General features: G+C 40.6%; 2 protein-coding genes across 3 annotated transcripts in view; one reads left to right on the forward strand and one right to left on the reverse strand.

The window, feature by feature from the left end:
* Nucleotides 1-14106, reverse strand: part of LOC126295120 (secernin-2) — a 98933-nt gene extending 84827 nt beyond the window's left edge. Inside the window, exons 1-2 of the mRNA XM_049987391.1 lie at nt 13623-14106; nt 1250-1455 (exon numbers count right to left, since the gene is read on the reverse strand). Of these exons, the coding sequence (XP_049843348.1) occupies nt 1250-1455; nt 13623-13629 (213 nt within the window). The 5' untranslated portion in view covers nt 13630-14106. The remainder of the gene's footprint in view (nt 1-1249; nt 1456-13622) is intronic.
* Nucleotides 14107-14128: 22 nt separating this feature from the next.
* Nucleotides 14129-20777, forward strand: part of LOC126295119 (probable citrate synthase 2, mitochondrial) — a 212035-nt gene continuing 205386 nt past the window's right edge. The window contains exon 1 of one of the 2 annotated variants that reach the window (XM_049987389.1): nt 14129-14439. In XM_049987389.1, the coding sequence (XP_049843346.1) occupies nt 14392-14439 (48 nt within the window). In that variant the 5' untranslated portion in view covers nt 14129-14391. The remainder of the gene's footprint in view (nt 14440-20777) is intronic. The other variant, XM_049987390.1, reaches the window with a different exon arrangement.

Raw genomic sequence — 20777 nt, forward strand, 5'->3', positions numbered from 1 at the left:
ATGTTTTCCTACTTTTTAAAATCATTCTCGTTCACCCCAACATAAGTCCTATTCTCTCAGTGCAATGCTTTTCAGTCATTAATTATTCTACATTACAACATTTCCCACTTTTTAAGTTTCTTTGACATTATCACAATCCTTAATGCTGGTTTTCACAGAGATTTCTGCAAAAAGTTTATCATATTCCTGCTTAAAACTGACCAGGGAACAAAGAAAAAACAGGCTATACACAAAGTTACCGATCATGTAACATAGCATTAGCATGCAAGCAAGACTTTCATTGTTAGCAAGTTGGGTCATGGCCGCCTGTAATATGCATTCGCAGTGTTTGGAAGGGTGGGAAAGTATGTTGCATCACTGCCTTCATGATCATCAGGATATGGTGACAGTGACTCTAGTAGCAACCTTTCCTCTGCTCATTGTATTGTATTACAAGAGCTTTAATTTAATTTTGCAGACATTTATACAAATAAATGCCGCTTTTGCAGGCAGCCGTCTCTATAACGGGCTTTCACAAATTGTCGTTACTTCGGTTTGAAATACTCGAATCCATACTGTGTGTGCTGTCTTAGCCTCGTATGACCTGATGTCAGACAAACAACCCTCCTCCAAGATGCTCTGTAACACAATAATTTCTGCCCTGATTCTCACACAGGACCTCCCTGAACCAAATGACCTCGTCAGCAACAAGCTTTAGATTTTGTGTGTGGTGTTCTCTGTTTACAAAGAATGCCGACTTTAATGTTATCATCAATATTGTGTTACAAGTTTTATTTACCACAATTTTATAATGATTATCAATAATAAGTCTCACATTAGAACACAAATATCATTTTAATATGGATTCACAGAAAAGCAGAAGTAATTGCTGATAGATAGAAAAACAAATATTTTAAATAGGCAATTGTTTTTATCTCCTATTTTTGAACATAAAATGAACAGCAGAAACAGCAATTTATTTGTTTATGCTTATTCTGCTTCCTATGCTTTCTTGTATTTTACAGTTTCCTGCAATTTTACACTTTGCTGAGTCAGTTGGCAGAAAAGTGTAAAAATGATGTTTTACAGTACCTTGGGGCACTGGATGTGCTGTGCATCTACAAACACTGCCATGTCCGATGCTGGCCCTCATCTAGACTAGCCCCCAGATCTATACCTGTCAGTGTAGACAAGTGAGACCAATGTGGTCACACTGTCCGTACACAAATTGGTCCACAGAGTACTGACAACAACAATGGCAACAGTGTACCTGTAGCTTGGAGCCAGCCGGGTGGTCAGCGGCAGGGAAGTAGACCAGCTCCTGTACCTCGCCGCGGGGCCGGTCCGAGTTCTTACCGAAGACGACACCGCCGTGCTCCGTCAGTGGTGGCAATACAACGAACGTGTCACACGACACGGGATGACGGCTCCTCTCGTGACTGCCGCACACGGTCGCCATCGCACTGCAATCGTGGCCTGCGTGAGGTGAAAAATTAACTTGCAGTGTAATCACTATATGCAAATTGAATGTAGACTCAATGGTAAACCTGCCAAGAGTAAAGAAGTATAGCAAAAAGGTTGATAGTTACAACTATATCCACACAACCGATAGTAAGTGTGATAATGGAAAGTCTCTGTGAATGTACATTAGAGATCAGAAATGAGATTTGTATAGACTGTTTTAAACCACCCAATGGATACTACATCTCCAAACTCACCCTCTCTGTACACTCAGAGACTCGACACACCAGCCTCTGTACATTTAACTGAGAAGTCAGTTGAGTCTGTTGTCAGGAACAGGTGCACTACATCAGCGCAGAAAGCAGAACGAGTACACAAGTTCCTAAGTACGACACTGAGGGCTTGCGGCATTGCTGTTACATACAAAACTGTTGGGAATGATGACCAATATTTACTAATATACTACGTGATTAGTTAGCAGTGAACATTGGTCTGTTAATATGAAGGTACATATACATGTAAGCACATGTTTACACATGTATATGTACGAGGTGTGTTTTTTTAAGTAAGTACTGTTTTGAAATTTAAAAAAAGACTTGTAAGATATCTCAATAGTTTTATTTTTACATGAAAGCCTGTACCTTAATGTACGCACTGACGCCATTACAGTGATTCTTCCTTGTTTACGTTGTGTACCTAGTGTTTAATATGCCTCCAATAATTGGGAGTCCCGCCGACTGAAGTAGGGGCTGTTATAAGATTTCTTAGTGCTAAAGGCCTAAAAGCGATCGATATTCATCATGAGATTTGTACAGTTTATGGAGAAAACATTATGCACAATGAACAACAGAGTGGGCGTCCTACAATTGTTAATGAAAGTTTGGTGCAGGAAGTGGACAATAAGGTGAGAGAAAAGAGACGCTTCACAATTTCCTCATTGCGAGATGACTTTCCTAATGTTTCTCTTAGTGTTTTGTATGGCATTGTGACTGAGCACTTTAATTACTGAAAATTGTGCGCACAATGGGTACCGAAAAGTCAACGGATGTGCACAAAACCAAACGTTTAGACCGTGCATTAACTTTCCACAACAACGGTGATGATTTCTTAAGCCAAAGTGTTACGGGCGATGAAACGTGGGTGGCCTGCATCACACCAGAATCAAAGCAACAATCCACAGAAGTTGAGCAAGAGAATCGTTTTGCTGCAAGACAATGCCTGTCTGCATGTGACGAATCAGACTAAAGATCTCGTCACATCTTTTCGATGGGAAACTAAATCATCATCCGTACAGCCCTGATCTTGCGATTCTGCACTTGAAGAAAACCTGGACGGTCAGCGTCTTCAAGACGATGAAAACAAAACAGTGGTGATGCAGTGGTTATCCCTTTCCAGCTCAACTTTTATTTACTTGTGGGGAAAAATATTTTTCACATATTTCCCTCCATAATGATTTGAATAATATATATTTATAATAAATTTTGTTATTTTTTTTGTTTTTGGAGGGAAATTTGGGATGACTCCATATGGCATCATTGGGCAGGATTTGTTACCTTCAGTCAGATGGTTGGGATGTCACAGTGCTTGGTAATGGAACTTGAATGAATATTTTAATTACACAATTTGATGCAGTTTATTAAAGAGAAATTAGTACATACAATAATGCAACTTGCATTTCAGGACAATTTTATGTTTTTTTTACAGCATGATTGTTACTGTACATGAAAAATAAAGAAACAGTTCCTGTCTTTGGTAAAGCAAAGAGGTTTATTACAATTGATGCTTTTCGTTCGAGAATATGCTGTAATGCACAATTTACACCTTTGTTTGTTTTCTACATGCTGTGGCCAGTGTCCAATGTTGTCATACCTTACATCATCAACTGGGCTGGGGACCAATGGGGCTCGTTTCTTCACAACTGTAGGCGATGGACTGTCATCTGATGGCCGTCCTCGTCTTCTTACCAAAATGTCTCCTGCTTTTAGTAGTCCACGAGCTACATCAGACCGAAAAATCAACAGAGACATGTATTTGATAATTCCTCTTTGCCTGCAATGTCAGTGGTATAGGAGCCACGCGTTCACAACACACGTCAAGGAGGTGGAATACAATCCTTAGATAAAATCTTTTCACACCAATATTACTCCTATACAGAGCAACCAACATGTCATGCAGATCAACTCCTCCCATCAAACGGTTATATTCTCTAACAATGTCTCGCCTTGGAACATCAATATATTTTCGTTCTCCCACTGACCAACGTTTCACTGGTTCTACTGGACTTACTCCTTTGTATAATGGTGCAAGAACGACAGATTTTTTATCATACCACTTCAGCACTATGACGTTCCTTTCTGTTTCAGTTCAATAATAGTATGATCCTCGTCCCTGCTTTTTCAGCTCACTGTCTGCTTTTAGATTGCGGCCTTGAAGTCTTGTAGGTCTAACAGTTCCAACAGCCAAAATTCCAGTTTTACATGGCAGAAATAAGATAATAAGAGGTGAACCAATTGTCTGTAAACCCTTTAAAATTTTTATATTTTGGCAGTCCTTGCACAAGCCTTATCACAATATCACCACTTATACCAAGACCAGTATCAGATAAATTACCTTCAAGAAGCATCAATATTTTTTCTTCTAGTAATGATTTATGATTGCGAATCATCAGGTAAACAAACGAGGAATTTTTTCCTAAAGCAGCAAAAAAACTGGTAAATTATATCAATAAAAATTTTAACATATTAATATTAGTTATTATTATAAAGCTTCAAAAGAAACTTGAAAATATTAGAGCTACACATTATGGTAAACTTTAGCCGAAGTTATTGCATATACCACATTTGGTAACATAACAAAAGCCCAATGATGCCAAATGGAATCAGACATGTTTGTGACTTCCAAGCCGAACATTACCTTAACTAGTATTATTTTCGAAGTGTTTACTAGTTAATTTACACTTTCAACAATAATTTATTAGTGCAACTTTTATATTAGTTTGCTTCCTTTACCTTGATATAATATTTTAAAAGTCCAGGTGGGTGCACTGTACCATAGACACCATGCAACAATACTTTTGTCAAGGCATTGTAGCCTGGTGCTCTCTGTTTTAGCAAATTCACTGTAGCCGACCTAAGAACAATGAACTTTAGAAAGCCCTGCACACTTGTTTATAATCTTTGGACAAATAGTTTGGCCTTGGGAAAAAGTTAAATATCATGATGCCATATGGCATCACTGGGCTGGAAAGGGTTAAAAAGTCAGATGGCAGACTTCTATGAAGAGGGTATTCAAAACCTGATACAACATTATGACAAGTGCCTCAATATTGACGGAAATTATGTAGAAAAGTAGAATAAGGTACAGGCTTTCATGTAAAAATAAAATTATTGGGATATCTTAGTACATCTTTTTTTTATAATTTCAAAACAGTACTTACTGAACAAAAACGCCTTGTATATATACATACAAATAAACAGGGGGGTGTTAAAAAATCCCCATAGTGACACAGATGACACTGAGCCAAATAATTTTACTCGAGAGACCGGCCGTAAATGTCGGGAACTGCTGCAAAAAATGGATGACAAATGTTCAACAAGTGACATCACAAGATCATTTATCTCACTGCAGATGCAGCTGTTGGGCTTGTCAATCCTAATCTTACTGGCAGCAGGCAGTGCAACTCACCACTCTGCTACGCTACCCTGTTTTCATACATGTAAACCAATTCCTCGTAGTCTTGTAATACCACTAGCACAAGCACTACCGTACCCCCTCAGATAACGCAAGGACGAAAACAGTGTATGTAATGGAGCAATGTGTAGCACGGCCGAATACCGGCAAGGGTGGGATAAGCGAGCCGAATCCCTGCACGTGCAGCCAGGTGCATCATCTGATGGCATCACATGTCAAACATCTCCAAACTTTTGGGATATTTCCCAAGATTTGCGGTCCCATGTGTCTTACATTAAATTATTTGTCTCAGCGCTATCATCAACAGCGCATCACAGCTTTTAAAACATTAATAAGAATCATCCTGTAAATATATATCTCTCTCTGTGTTGTGTGTGTGTGTGGGGGGGGGGGGGGGGGGGGAGGGAGGGGGGGGGGGGTTCATAAGAATGGGAAAGAATACAACCAGTTTGTTTGCACTTCATGTTTTCCACCTTACGTGTGGACTGTAACATAGAACTTTTTTTTTCAAATGTCACTCTTCCTCTTATGGAGTAAACCTGCAATTTTATACAACACATCACTTAATGTTTGTCTTACAACATCCACGGTCTCACAAAACAAAGCTTCATTAGAGACCGTCTTATTCTGAGAGTCGAAAACAGGATAATATGCAAGACAGAGATTACTTCTAAAACATCGTGCACAAGCTAATAAGAGTGAAAAGCTAAATGCGTTATAGGTAACGGAGGTGGGAGGAGCACGACAAAAATAGACAGGTCAGAAAATGAAAGATGTATAAAATGAAGACAGAGTGAAGAATGGAGTAGTTACTATGAAGAAATGCTGAGACAGAAGAAATTTTAACATAATTTAAGGCGAGATGGGTGGCAAGAGCCAAGGCGATGTAGCACTAGTTCCCACCGGCAGAGTTCTGAGAAACTCTGCATCTAGTGGAAGAATCCAGATGGCGTAAATGGTGAAACAGGCACCGAGGTCACGACTCGTGTTGTTATTTATGCTCTGCAACAGGATTGCGTGTGTAGCGCTATGTGTCCACTGTCTGTGCCCGTTCATCCTAACTGATAACTTGCTGGTAGGCATACCGATTTAAAAGGCCGAACAATGTTTACATTACAGCTGTTATATGAGGTGTCATTTCACAGCTGGCTCTCCCTTTGATAGTATATGTTTTGCCAGTTACAGGACCAGTAAAGGTGGTGGTAGGAGGGTGCACAGGACAAGTCTTGCAGTAGAGATGGACACAGGGATACACTGCAACAACAAAATAGTGCAATCTGTCCTTCATCCAGGCTTTACAATGCTGCACGTTTTAGTAAGAGGGAACAAATTGATGAGTAGGAAAGAAGCCAGTATAACAAAAGCAACAGTGCTGCCTCAATTTAACACATATGAAACCTTAAACGTTGGACTCGTACTCACTCGGTTTGTGGTGCCTAACACTAACGCCAGTGCATCTACAGCCACATGTGCCCCTAATCCTCTGACCGAGACCAAAGACTAGCTCCAAAGGATAAGCCCCTTCGTCACCAATATTATCCTGAAAACCGTATCCTCTGTCAGCACTTCCACTACTTATTCTGTGCTGAAATTAGTAACATTGAACCCACAATCCTTCCCACTCTTCCCAAAGTTGTATTCTGCCATCCACATGATGCACGTAATATTGTACTCCATCCCCATCCCCAACCCCTTGCCACACCTCCATGAAAGTCTAGGCTGTAAGACCTGTCCGAATTCATCCACCGATGAAAACTTACTCCATTCGTGTCACACGCTTATCGTATCCCATCGGAGGTGCGGCCACCTGTGAATGCGATCGAGTCGTATACCAGCACTGCTGCAATATCTACACAGGATATACCGGGGACACATCCACCTTCCAGCCCTCCACCAAAACGAATGGCCACAGCCGAACTGTTGCCGACTACTCGAAGGTCGAACACACTGCTGAGCAAGACTGGCACAATTTCAATGGTTGCTTCACAACCTGAGACATCTGGGTTCCTCATCACATTACATACCAGCATCTGGTATCCTAGCAACCCTTTCTTTGTTCCTGTGTCCTCCTGGCCTTAGTCTCCTTTATCCCCTGCCCAGTCACCATAACTTCATCCTCTTCCCCACAATCTCTCTTCTTGTCTGTTCTATCTCTCCCATCCACTTCACCCTTTCACATCATTTTATGCTGCCTGCAACTCTCCTGGAACATTTCTATCACATGCAGCTGTTCCCTCTAATCCAGCAAACAGCCACCCTCACCTCCAACTCCCTTTCTACCCCCCTCCCCAGCTACACTAGACACGACCCCTCAACCCCATCAAGCTGCAGTGCCACCACAATCTGCATCTACACATAACAGTAAAGTATTCAACCGATGATCATTTCACGATGATACAGGTCGGTCAACTTTATACAAGGAAAATGCAAGCCATACATACTGACATATGAGCGTAAATGTGTGTTTAACAAAGTGAGGACAGGTGGTTTTGTTGAACAGAACATCCTGCAATGGGCTGAAAGTACTCTAAGAAAATGAGGGAAAACTTAAAACAGGGTGGATAATTGGAATTTCCATCCTCCTGAGTTAGATGTCTGTTATAACACATGCACTCGTGGACTTGTACCCAATGTGTGACAAATCAAACTGGGATAATTTTAATTCCCCTCTTCTTTTCCATCTGTCTCCTTACATTTGTTTTTCACTTTTAACAATTTGCCATTAACATACACGAATATAATCTGCATTTTCATGAAAGAGAAATGTTGGCTCTAAGTTTTAAAGAATATAACACCAGATCTAATTTTGTGCTTACTTTTATGTATGTAATTGATTTTCTAATTCTTTTTAATTTTTTTTGTTATGCCTAATTAGTATTTTTTCTTATAGGGTGAAATCAGTAATTGTTTCATAACTTAAATTCTATTTCTGACATGTAAACAAGTATAAATTCTGTACTAATTATAAACATGTAGAGGAACAACTAATATTTATTCTTATTTATTTGGCTCAATTCGAAAACACATTAGCAAAGCCAGCCAGCCCTTAATTCCAAAGTAAATAAAAGTTTTGACAAAAGTACTGTTTACGTAAATATGTATTTTAATTTCATCATTTCAATAAATAATTTGGCTTAACCCTCGCAGTAGAAGAAACTGTTCAAAAGACGGACTTTTTCAATGTATTCAGTTAATTTAATGAGTTAAGTTTTAATTGTAATTTCTGTAAATTTAATTTCTAACCATGTGTTGTTTCAGCACCTATTATTGTGATAATATATAAGGGCCCATGGCCAAGTTTCAGACAAGAAACCTGTGTTGGTTAGAACAGCAACAATGCTTCAACTTAACTGTGAAATAAGTGTTACACAAGTGGGCCGTGTGTAAAAACAATGACGGTGTCCATTCCATATGTATGTTTCTATTTTTCAAGAACTTTGAGGTTAGGTTGTTACTGCTCGTATATATTCGATAGTAAACTATTGCAGCAGTATGTGGATGTTCACCTGCAACCAATTACTGAGGCTTATGGAAAGTTTAAACAATAGTGCACTGGCCATACATAACTGACTATTATTGGGGGGTTGTGAACAACACCTGTTGGCAGCTAAGGGTTTCAATTAATTATGATTTATTCTAGAGAAGCTGCACGGTCATCAATGGTGTCTACTCTTTCGAGAACAGTTACTATCTTCATATATCTTTTGTTGATACAAATTCTGAATGATTTAGTTCCATAATATGGGAAAATAATTATACACTATTCATTGTTGATCAACACTTATCACTGCAATGCAAACATTTTCAATTGCTTTTAATGTTCGGGATCATATAATTGGGAACTTTACAGAAGACAGAAGTAGTATTTTCTACAAAAACAGTATCAATGGAGCACAAAATGGAATATGTCAGTTTGTACACACAATTTTGGATGGCATGACACTGAATAATCACAAGAGACTCATTGTACATAGAGCATATGGCAGGCTGATTTGTTCCTAGGATAATAAGGAAGCACAATCAGTCTACAAAGTAAACAGCTTACAGAAGACTCATGACACCCACGCTATGGTACTGGTCACGTTCCTCAGACCCCATATCAAATAGCGCTAACAGTAGATGTTGAACGTATACAAAGGACAGAATGTGTGGTTGTATGTTAGTTTGGCTCACATAGAAGCTTCACAGAAACGATGAAAGACCTGGAACAGACAATTCAAACTACTGGTACAAGGTGACGTGGCACCAACAAAAAGTAGAGGACACTTACAGTGTCAATGGCTTTTTCCTTTGCCTGCTGTGTCATTAATAGAATCCTGGAAAGTCCACTTGACGAATGTAACTAAACTGCCTTTCCAATGGTTCATAAATAAAGTTTCCTTGTATTTTGTCATACAAGCTTACAACTTAAACACATCACCGGAATTATCAGCAGTATCAGAAATAAGACGTGCAAGTTGATTATTTCAGTGATAAATGTGTGTGTCTCGGGCTATGCTAGATGTCAGTCTATTACAGCAATCCTATTTGCTTGTTCAGATTCATTCAATTTGCAAATTCACAAACTATTTATTACATTCCAACCTAACCGAGACCATGGACTGAGCAAGAGATCAGTCTCTCATCACCAGTCTATCCCGCCCCCCCCCCCCCCCCCCCCCCCCACACGGTCATTGGCTTCACCAACTCTCAATGACACTGCCACAGTCCACGCTAACCTGGACCTCAGGCTTCACTACAGATCACTCACTCAGCACATCTGTTTTTCCAGTCACTACAAACATACGAAAATTAGTCGGCAATCTAAAAATTCATTATAACCAGATCAGTGAAAGTTCTTATGACACTCTTCCCACATCCAAAACAAATGTAATAAATCTGTACTTTGTTAGGGATTCTCATTGGCTACCATATACTATCACACTATTAGTTACAGCCAACTTCAATCAATTGCCAACAACATCACAGAACAAAACAGCTGGTGACAATGTAAATCCACTTTAGCCATTCCTTTTTGCGTGTATTATTTTTTGAACTTACATTGCAATGACATAATAATCTGAGGCCTAGGTTAGGATGGAAGGTGGCAATTTGGTTATTAGTTCATGAAGTGATACAGGAGGCCCGAATTCATCCGTAGCAAGCTATCCTGCAGAGAGACACTTTCTACATTTCAAGAACAAGTACTAACTGAGAAATCAATAGTATACAGCCTCCTATGTGTCACTCTCTGAATGACTGCTAAGACAGAACTGGACTAATTACAGCATGTAAAGTGCTATTTAAATAGTCAATATTGGTGCACTCCATATGCAAATGGAACAGAAACAATGTATGAATATGTAAATATCATGAACCACTAAGCCAAATGGCAGCTTCTGAAGACAAAAATATAACTATTGAGCATAGAGTAGCATGAGACTAATCTTTCCAAGAGACAGAAGGGCAGCCCACCCATATTTTACAAATACTGCTTGCTGTAAACTTATATGTTGATATTCTTTGTCACGCTCAACCACCAACTGTACAATATGCATTGTGTAGGCCTATTTCAAATTATTTGTTAGTTATGAAGCAGAATTTTAGGGTAATGCCAACAGCAATTTATGAGAAAGGCATATGGAAAACAGCTATTTGAAACACACACAAAGTATTCACAGGCACAGCACGCACTTCAACTGTTGTGTATACTAACAGTGTTTTCCTTATACTCTGCAGCAGACAATCAAGCAGACTTACAAAAACATGCTGCTGCAGTTTAAATATTTGCAGCTGTAGAACCCTGCTACATGACTAGCAAAATACAATCATCAACAGACCTGAGAGCCATATAAAGATCAACATCTATGAAGCTTTGCCATCACAGATCACAATCTTGGAAGATGACATTCAGCACACAATTATAAACTGTTCTGCAATGCCAACTGTGTTACATGGCCTGAGCATACCAAAATATATACTGCTGGGCTGAAGCCACAAACTGAAGTAGGATATGTCCTATTGCTCTCTCACTGAAACTTATGAAAGCTATGGTCTTACATAACATTAATACTTGTTCCATAGATCACAAGTACTACATTTCGTAATGATGTGGAACGTGTCAGTTTAACGTAAGTGTCCTCACTGCACTAAATTCTTTTAGTTTGTTTTTAAATGCTGGCTGGATCTCTGTCAGACTTAATGCCATTTGGCAAATGTCCAAAGAATTTAGTGGCAGCATAATTCACCCTGTTCTGTGAAAAAGTCAGATTTAATCCAGAATAGTGAAGATCACCCTTTCTTCTAGTGTTGTAACTAAGCACTTCGGTATTATTTTTTTAACTAAGTGAATATATGTATTGTGAAGGTACTGTCAATATCCCTTGTCCCTTAAATAAATGACTGCAAGGTGATCTTTGAGCAGCTCCAGCTATTATTCTGATTACGTTTTTCAGCCATGAATACTTTTTCCCTTAATGATGAATTACCCCATAATATGCCATATGAAAGCAGTGGATGAAAATAGGCATAGTAGGCTAATTTACTGATATGTTCATCATCAAAATTTGCAACAACCCTAACAGCATAAGTAGGCTAGTTGAAACCGACCGTTTCAGTAGATCATCAATGTGTTTCTTCCACTTCAATTTCTCATCAATGCACACACTCAGAAATTTTGTAAACTTTGTCTTAACAACAGACTTCTATTCAAAGTCTATATTTATCAATGGTGTTATGCCTGTTGCTTCCACAGGAAGCCTCCATATACTTAAGTGCCTTGTAAACAACCTTTTGTAATACTCTCCTTCAATATGGCAACCACTGTTCCATCATAACAGGTTTCCAAAAGCTTTAATACGCATCAAGATTTTAATTAAGACTTATGCTGGGACCTTTCATGATGAAACACTGGCTTCCTTAGCACTGCACAGTCTTTCACTCCTATTGCACCGTATAAATCAAGAAAAGTGACGGGACTGTGCCACCTACCGGTTTACTACAGAGAAAGATCACAGTAGATTTTATGCCCAAGTTCTATTTTCCATTCCACAACAGCCATCATTTTATGGCTCATATCCCAGCACCATACTATATTCATCATCGGGCTGTGCCTACAATACAAATGTTATCCAAGGCACTGCCATGAACTTCAAGCTAAAGACAACTCATTCCATCCTGATGAAGCTTTTCAAATGACTGACAAACAACATTTGGGTCAACTAAATGTTATATACATTCACAAACAAAAAGAACACAACACTGACAACATTTGTTTTGCATTGATATTAGTTTTTCAAAGGATGGTTGTGATGACAAATACATAACATAACCTACCCCGATTTCTAGGTTGTGAAGAAAGGTAACAGTTCTGTTGCGAATTCGCAAAGCAGTATAATACACTTCAGTTAATCCCATCATACTGTTTGCATGGAAGGCTGAGAGGAATTACTCATTGAATTTAGGAAATAATGCGTCATATCCCTCCCCTCCCTTCAATATATATCTTTTGGAGCATGGAAAGAAATATTTCCATTTGCCAAGCTTTACCTACCAATTTATCTCGAGTAAACACTGCTTTACGAAATAATAAATGTTCTAATACCATTCAAAAGACAAAGAATGAAAACTTAATGTAAAGTTACTTCACTTACTATAACACGATGTGTGTCTGTGTTCTTACATTCAAGTGAGGGTCTAAAATGCAGATATTTTGTTTACTACATTAATAATTGTTAAACAAGATGTCTGTACAATTTCCTTTCTTGGGGCTAATAAACGAATCATATTTGCACACAGAAGACAAGTTTAAAGTCTTTATGTCATTCTAGAGTCAGTTTTCTATTTGGAAAGTGTTTAGTCAGAGACTGACATATTTACTGACTCAACTGCTGTTGAGTGGAGCTAGTTTACATAAATAACCGAGTTCCAATCGAAAGATTGTAGCTCGTTGCTATATGCAAATATTTCTGTAATGTTTCTGACACGCCTAGAACCATTGTGCAAAACTGTCAATGGGAAAAAACAAACGCACTCCCCGCGTTTTTTTCAGTCTGTAATACAAGGTGCGAGTTGATTTTATTAAACGACTCACCGTTGACATGTAAGTAACAAATGAACTCTAGCGTCTTGAACTACAGATGGGTCCGAAATAGTAGTTTTCATGTAGTCACTGAAATCAAATTTTCGGTATTGATTTTGCTTTGATAAAGCTTAGTCTAGTACATACGGAACTAGATTCAGTGTACTTTCTAATTGCGCTCTTAATTGTATCTGTTATTTAAGACTACCGCGCTTTCAACAAGATTTATTTTTTTCATAGGTGACTTATGATACAAGAGCAGGACTTTAATTTAGACCGAAGACGTCTGGACTCCACTATTTATGTACGGATTTTATGTTGATATTCACTGCTCGGGCAACAAGAAAACTATGTATATCGAATATTGCCTAAGTATAGCAGTAGACAGTCTTATCGCTCATTACCGGCTATAACTATAGCGCATTACACTCACCGGGCATATTTCAGTCCTGTTTCTCTACTGCCACTTGTGACGAACCAACAAAGCTTTCACTTTTGTGTTCTGTTCCTTAGAGATAAAGTAGTAAGAAATCACGCCACTTCTTGCTTACGCCTTTATTTTTGTCAGCACGAATTGATTTTATAGCGGGTAAAATTCCTTTCGGCGAGTAGAACAGATGCTCCCGAGGTGCCTAACCACCACACCAATGACTAGCCTGTAGTGACATTAGTTGACGTATTTAGGCGAAAACTAGAGCCAGATGGTAAACTCTCGAGAATTTCTCCAACTTCTTTTACAGTACAGCACTTTACGCCTCCGTGACTGAATAACTGTGGATCGGACCCAGTGCTTTGAAGCGTGAAACTCCTGTCGCCTTCTGTTTTTTGGTCAGATCCTAGTTGGTCGTTTTTGTGGCAGCGTATTGATCACAATTGCGTGACGATTGGAACGTGCTGCCACAGAGTGGCGTAAAGCTGCACTAAATAAGGGAACAGTGCCGCGTTGCGGGCACCTGCCGTACTAGTGGCTGCCATCTTGGGTTGACGTCACAGCCGGGAGGTACGGTCTGGCGCGCCGTGGCAGAAAAGTTGGCGTGAACCAACAGTATTACTTGAAGCAGGTTAGGTGTAGGGTTTGGCCTACTTTGGTATCTCACGGATACGACTGTCTGCAGCGCTTGATTAGGTAGGCAAGCCGGGTTGGACGAGCGGTCAGAAGTAACAGAAACCGGAACGAGAGGAGGAAGCGAACTGCAGATACAATGGCACTATTCCGCATATCCGCATCGAGATTATGCGAAGCACACCAGGTAAGGGTGACCGTTAATAATTTTCCACTTCCACGCTTTCTCATCTGTGTCGATGCATCTGCATATTGTGTTCCTAGTGTTGCAGTTTGTGGCTGCTTTGTTATCGATTTCGAGCAAGTTAAGAGGGGGAAAGTACCGGTTTGCCGGTTTTTTGCTTGTACCGCTTCCAAAAACTGTCCTTTCGTTATAAAGTATCGCTGTGCGACACTAAGCATTCGCGGCGCGTATTAGGTTTTCGCAGTTCCAAAGACAGCACGAAATAGGTTGTCACCCCTCGGGTGGATCGCCCTATTCTTAGACGTGGAATCTCGCACCGCCTTGTTCTAAATATGAAAATGGTTGTTGCGACAGGGACCCCTCAGCCTAATTTTAGTCCATTCCGTCGCGGAGTGCAGTGGAAGTAACCCCTTGGCCTCTTTTAGAAGGAATTAAGACAGGCTTTCCGAAATGTGGACTCCCTAGTATTGATCTCGCCAAGAGCAGGGGTGAGGACTGAGGAGCTCGCCGCTACCATGCCACCCCCTGACCTGTGGCAACTATAAGGCGGAAGGAGGCAAAAAGCTCATATAGGAAGCAGTGCTGTAAAACTGCACATTGTGGACAACTAACTACATATTCCATTCGTACGACTGCAAGACACCGTTACAAACCAGCGAGGTGGCGTAGTAGTAAGATAGGTAATACGATGTTCGCAAGTTTACCTAGCAGAGTTTGTACGAATGATACATTTAGTATAGGCGAATGTTGACCACTACGTACATACGGAAATTGGAGATGGTTAAACCGGCTTCAAAGCAGAGATCACACCGTCATACCTTGTTTGGCCGTCGAAATGTGTTCTTCGTAGTTTCCTCTAACTCTCTTAATTCAAGTGCTATGTTTCCTTGGGAAAATGAGGCAGATTTTCTTCCCCAATCGCAGCTTGTGGCGAGTTTCTGGTGGCTTGGTTCTCGGCTGGACGTTTCTCGTGGGAAGGCCTAAGCCTCCTTACTGAATTATGGCAATGATTTTTGTATTAAACTGCACCTGCGAAAGAACATAGCTCCGGTTGGTGGCTTCCTGAGTATGCCGATGCAGATCGCTCGTGACAAAGTACTATAGACAACTAAGTTGTAGCAAATTACCGTAATTGTATTTCGGGTTTGATATCTCACATATCGTAGTCCAGCGATGTCGGATCATTTCGTCTGTTCACGCCCATTATCAGCTGCCAATTGTAGCACAGGGCGCTTATATGCAGGTCTTAGCTAAAAAGAGAAAAAAATCCTACCATGGAAACTTCATGGCACAACTCCTCTGGCTGCAACTCTGCAAACAGATCAATGCCATTACATATTTTTGTCAGGTCATTCATATGTCGTGAGCAGAAACGTGATTTCCTCTTCGTTCCTTTGCCACGACTGTCAGCTGATGCACCCTATGGAGATATAGGTGCGTCCGTATCCCCAACACATTCGTATGACCGTACGCAGCCTTTACGGGCGATCCACACCGCAATAAGCAATGCATTTTCACCCTGCAGCGGAATTTCCTCTGCTTTGAACCTTCCGGGCAGGTTAAAATTATGTATCAGCGGGTTTCAAATCCCGAACTTTCGCACGCGAAGGTATGTCAAATACTGTTGGATGGTTTGATCAGTACACACCGTCTAAGGTAGACGGGGATTACGGAACATTTACGTAGTCCGCAAGCTGCCTTCTGGTGCATGGCGGATGGTCCCTTATACCATTACTAGTCATTTCCTTTGGTGTTCCACTAGCAAACAGAGCGAGGGAAGAATGTCTCAGCAGCCCCAAATTCGCTTATCTTCGTGGAACTTAACGCGACATGTACAATGCGAGCAATTGACTCCTGCAGTCAACTTGAATTAACGGTTCTGTAACAACTGTTTCGCGTAAAGAAAATTTTCCCTCTCCAATTTGAGTTTAAGAAGCGTCTTCGTAACACTCGCATGTCGTTACCGGTAACAAATCTAGAAGCCACTTCGGAATTGCTTAGATGTCTTCCTCTGGCTGTTTCTTCAGGAATCGTCAAAGCAGTCACCTATTTTGCCAATGAGAAGTCTCTCAATCGCCATATCAAACATGTTGCTGAATGAGATTTTCACTCTGTAGCAGTGCGTGCGCTGATATGAAACTTCTTGGCAGATTAAAACTGTGGCAGAAGTAAAGCTGTGAGAACGGGCAGTGAGTCGTGGTTGGGTAGCTCAGATGGTAGAGCACTTGCCCGCGAAAGGCAAAGGTCAGAGTTAGTCTCGGTCCGACAGTTTTCATCTGCCTGGAAGCTTCACGTTACTGAAGTCTTATTTGTTGGTGATAATAATACAATCGTGTTGCACTCTTAATAAATTTTATCTGGTTGATTATTAGAGAAAAATAAGAAACAAGGATTAACGCTGTGAATAGAAATTAAGAGCTGCGACCAAGTAGCTGCAGACGGATTCCTGTGATAAGTTGTCCACTGTGCATCCGTCTGGGTGCTTACCTAGCCGCCATATTATGAACCGAATTTGGCCAATCCCACGTAAAAGCTGATTTTTCTTTTTGTTCCCAATACTTCCTTCTGTTTTCCTAGAAATGCCCATTTCCTTCTCCCTGAATTCGTCGGTTTTCATTCCCAACTCCTGTAGCTCTTTCTCAACTTTTATAAATCATAAATTTTGGGTTTTCGTCAAAAGTTAATTTGTCCACTTATCCTGTAAGTGGCCATATAGTGTAATCGACTTTCTCACTGTGCACATTCCGTTTTTCCACACCTTATTGGTTCTATTTCCAAACCCTATTTTCATACTTGGGATGCAACATTTTTTCATATTTCTTCAAATTAAACTTACGGTTGTTCATGGCGAGGCATTGACCATAGCCATAGGCACCTAGCTTTAATCAGCACATTGGAATGCTTCCATTAAGTGCATTTTTTCTCTGCCGCTATCTAGGACCATGGCACGTGCAGTTACTTTTATCAGTGAAGTTTGCGCCTTTCGAAGCTCAGATTTCAGTCACTGGGGTAGGCACGTGTTTACGCTTCTCTGTTTAACAGGCATGGGAGATAGTCTTTGGTATTACTAGATAAGTGGAAGATGTCAATCTGTCCTCGTTCATTTGAGGTGACCGTAAAGTCGTAAACGTCTTTTGTGGATAGTCTAGTTTTTACGGCTTCGTACCTCAGTCTGTAAAAACGGAAAGCTTATAAGATTGCTTTGTAATCCGTTCGTCCGACTTAATCTTTTTCTGTGCAACGGATAGGCGTACAAGTTGAAATTTGTCACATACCAAGGTTTACGGTCCCTTGGTCTATTTACGCTTATCAGTGAATGCAGTCAAAAGATAGTCGTTTGTCTCATTGATCTCTCACGCAACTCTCCATGAAAACCTATAGGGCGCTTCCTGTTGATGTAGGATCATGGAATTTGGCGAGAAGTAAGGTTCCACAGTAAAAGGAAAAAATGTTTTCTGTATTGTAACTTACATTGCATTCATAAAAACATAATAGAAAATTGTAGCATGCAAACATAAAATGTAAGTTATGTTGTAGTAAGTAAAATTTTTATTAAATCTTCTCTTCATGAACTGAAGACCCCCGCTCACTCGGACTAGTCTCAGGAAGTGCAGCAGTTATTTTGATATGTTCTGGAATTACTGGGATCTTTCTCTAGCCAACGTCGTTTCAGTAACAGGCAAAACTCGTAGGGCAACTGGCCTATTTCTTGTCAGTGAAAAATACTGAAATGTAGGGCCTTGTAATTGAATGCCACGATTGTCCTAATGATTCTGGACTTCTCTCTCCAGTTCTTCGATGAAGCTTTCATTTGCTGTTAGGGATACGGTTTTGGGCTGCATACAGCACTATTACTATTGTGATAATTATAAATTATTGTTCCTATTCCCAGAGGCCTGGTGAGTGTTATAGGAAGCCACCTCGGTGACATGGGTAACTAACCTTTTCCAGTAATCCTGATAGAAAAGAGGACCAACAGCTTAACGTGGAAAGCGAACCACATATCGTTCATGGCATCTCTGGATCATGGTTTTTCAAAGGTTTCTTCTGACGGAACTTTGAGAATCCTGGCACTTTGATGGAGCACCTTGTTTATTTTGAAGGTTAATAAAAATTTTAAAAAATGGAACTAGTTGTATTCACACATTGCTTCAGTTTTTCATTTTTAAAAATCAGGAAAATGTCTCAAATTAAAGTTATTACGTGGTTCGCAGAGCACTTGGTTTCTGTAGAACACAGTTTGGGAAACCCTGCTCTACATCATAGACGCGAAGGCTAAGTTAAAAGGCAGACTGAATTATTCGATGGCCTGGCCGTGATTGGGACCCGCGACTTTGTGGTTTCCAGGCACGCGCTTATCATCCGACACTGCCGAACAGGCAGACGTGACGAACAGACATTGAAAGTGTGATTGAAAACAAGACCCGCCGTCATTACCGGGATCTCAGCTTTCGACGCACACGGCCGCGAGTACGCTTACTTAACACGTACCGCCTTGTGAATATGTAACGCACGTTCCGACGAACAGTAGGCACGGTGTTAAATGGGGCTGTTTACAAGAGGTCGGCTCAGGTGCGAATGTTTTGCTGGTAGCTAGCTGGCCCTCTGCGCAACCTAGGGGAAAAATTTAGTCTTCGCGAAGAGACGTTACTCCGTACCACAGCGTCAACATAAAACGAATATATGAAGTCTCTATACTACTAAATGGCTAACGCGTTGTCTGGTGTAAAATACCAGTTGCATGTTACCTGTCAAACGGCTTCCAGGGCACCAAAAATTTGATTTTAAAAGTATAAAATGTGTGGTAATCTTCCAGTTACCTTGGTTAGGCACAGTTATGTAAAGTATTACAGTTGCAAAATTTGGTTCTGAGCCACCGTTAACTCTGTGCGCGTACCCAGGTTATATCCATTCAGAATTGGAGAGAACTCCGCAACTTACGCCACACTTGTGCATCGTTCGAAACCTTTCTGAAACTTTCACTCCCACAAAATAACGAAAATTGTTTATCGCTTACCTGTTCATGCAGTAAAACTTACACTTAAAGCTTGATGCTTTTAGAATGTCTTTACTATCTGAAATAAATTTTGCAGACTTACGAGCATATTACTGAACGTACTGCGAAATTACTGTGAGGTGACTCCTCATGAGATACATCTCAATACGTTCTCCTTCTGCCCAGTATAGTGCAAAAACTCTACCTGGCATGGACTCAAGTCGTTGCAAGTCCCTTGTAGAAATGATCCATGCTGCCTCTATAGCAGCCAATAACTGGGAAAGTGTTACCGGATACTGTGCATGAAGTGACTTGTCGGTTGTCTCATAAATGTTAGCTGGGATTCTTGTCGGGCGATCTGGGTGGCCAAAGCATTCGCTCGAATTGTCAAGTATGTTCTGACATGCGCATTGCCATCCATACCAAATCCATCCTAGTTAGGAATAGGACATGCATGAATGGCTGAAAATGGTGTCCTAGTAGCCGGACCGAACCGTTTATTCAGTGGCCGTTTCAGTCGGACCAGAGGACCGTCTGTTCCATGCAAACACAGCCCACATTATGTAGCCACCACCAGCTTGCACATTGCCTTGAAATTTTGTGTCCATGGGCCACTGTTTTCCAGTGGTCTTGCGTCCAACCGACACGGTCACGAGCCCAGGAGAGGCGTTGCAGGCGATGTCGTGCTGTTAGCAAAGGCACTCAAGTCGGTCGTCTGCCGCTGCCAAAGCCCATAGACACCAAATTTCGCCACATTGTCGTGGCGGATATGTTCGTCGTACGCCCCACATTGATTTCTGCGGTCGTTTCACGCAATATTGCTTGTCTGTTGGCAATGGCAAACACCGCTGATTTCGGAACGTTCCTAAAATTTTGTATTCTCGGCTCACAGACACTGTGGATCTTGGAATATTGAAGTTCCTAACTATTTCCGGAATGGAATGCGACTAGCGTCGACTAGTTTCATATTCGTAGTATTTTAATTCCGCCGTGCGGCAGTAATCACGTCGGAAAACTGTTCACATGAGTACGAATAACAGCTCCGTCAGCGCGCTGCCCTTATTATACCTTCTGTGCGCGTATCGCTATCCAGTGACAAGTCACCTCCGTGCATATTCACCCAGAATTGGAGAGCACTTCGCAACTTCTAACATTTTAAAGAATTTCAAATATTTTCTAAACTTCTCTCGCTTGCACACGTAACGCCAGATACTTAACATATAAAATCATTTGAAAAGGAATCAAACGTTTGAAGCTGTTATATACAAGGGCGTTAGATTCCATTAAAAAAGTCTGCAGTAGGGATTGTAAGTTCCACATATGCAATTAGCTCCGTTACTTTTTA

The sequence above is a fragment of the Schistocerca gregaria genome, chromosome 11 (genome assembly GCF_023897955.1).
Source record: "Schistocerca gregaria isolate iqSchGreg1 chromosome 11, iqSchGreg1.2, whole genome shotgun sequence".
Classification (NCBI taxonomy): domain Eukaryota; kingdom Metazoa; phylum Arthropoda; class Insecta; order Orthoptera; family Acrididae; genus Schistocerca; species Schistocerca gregaria.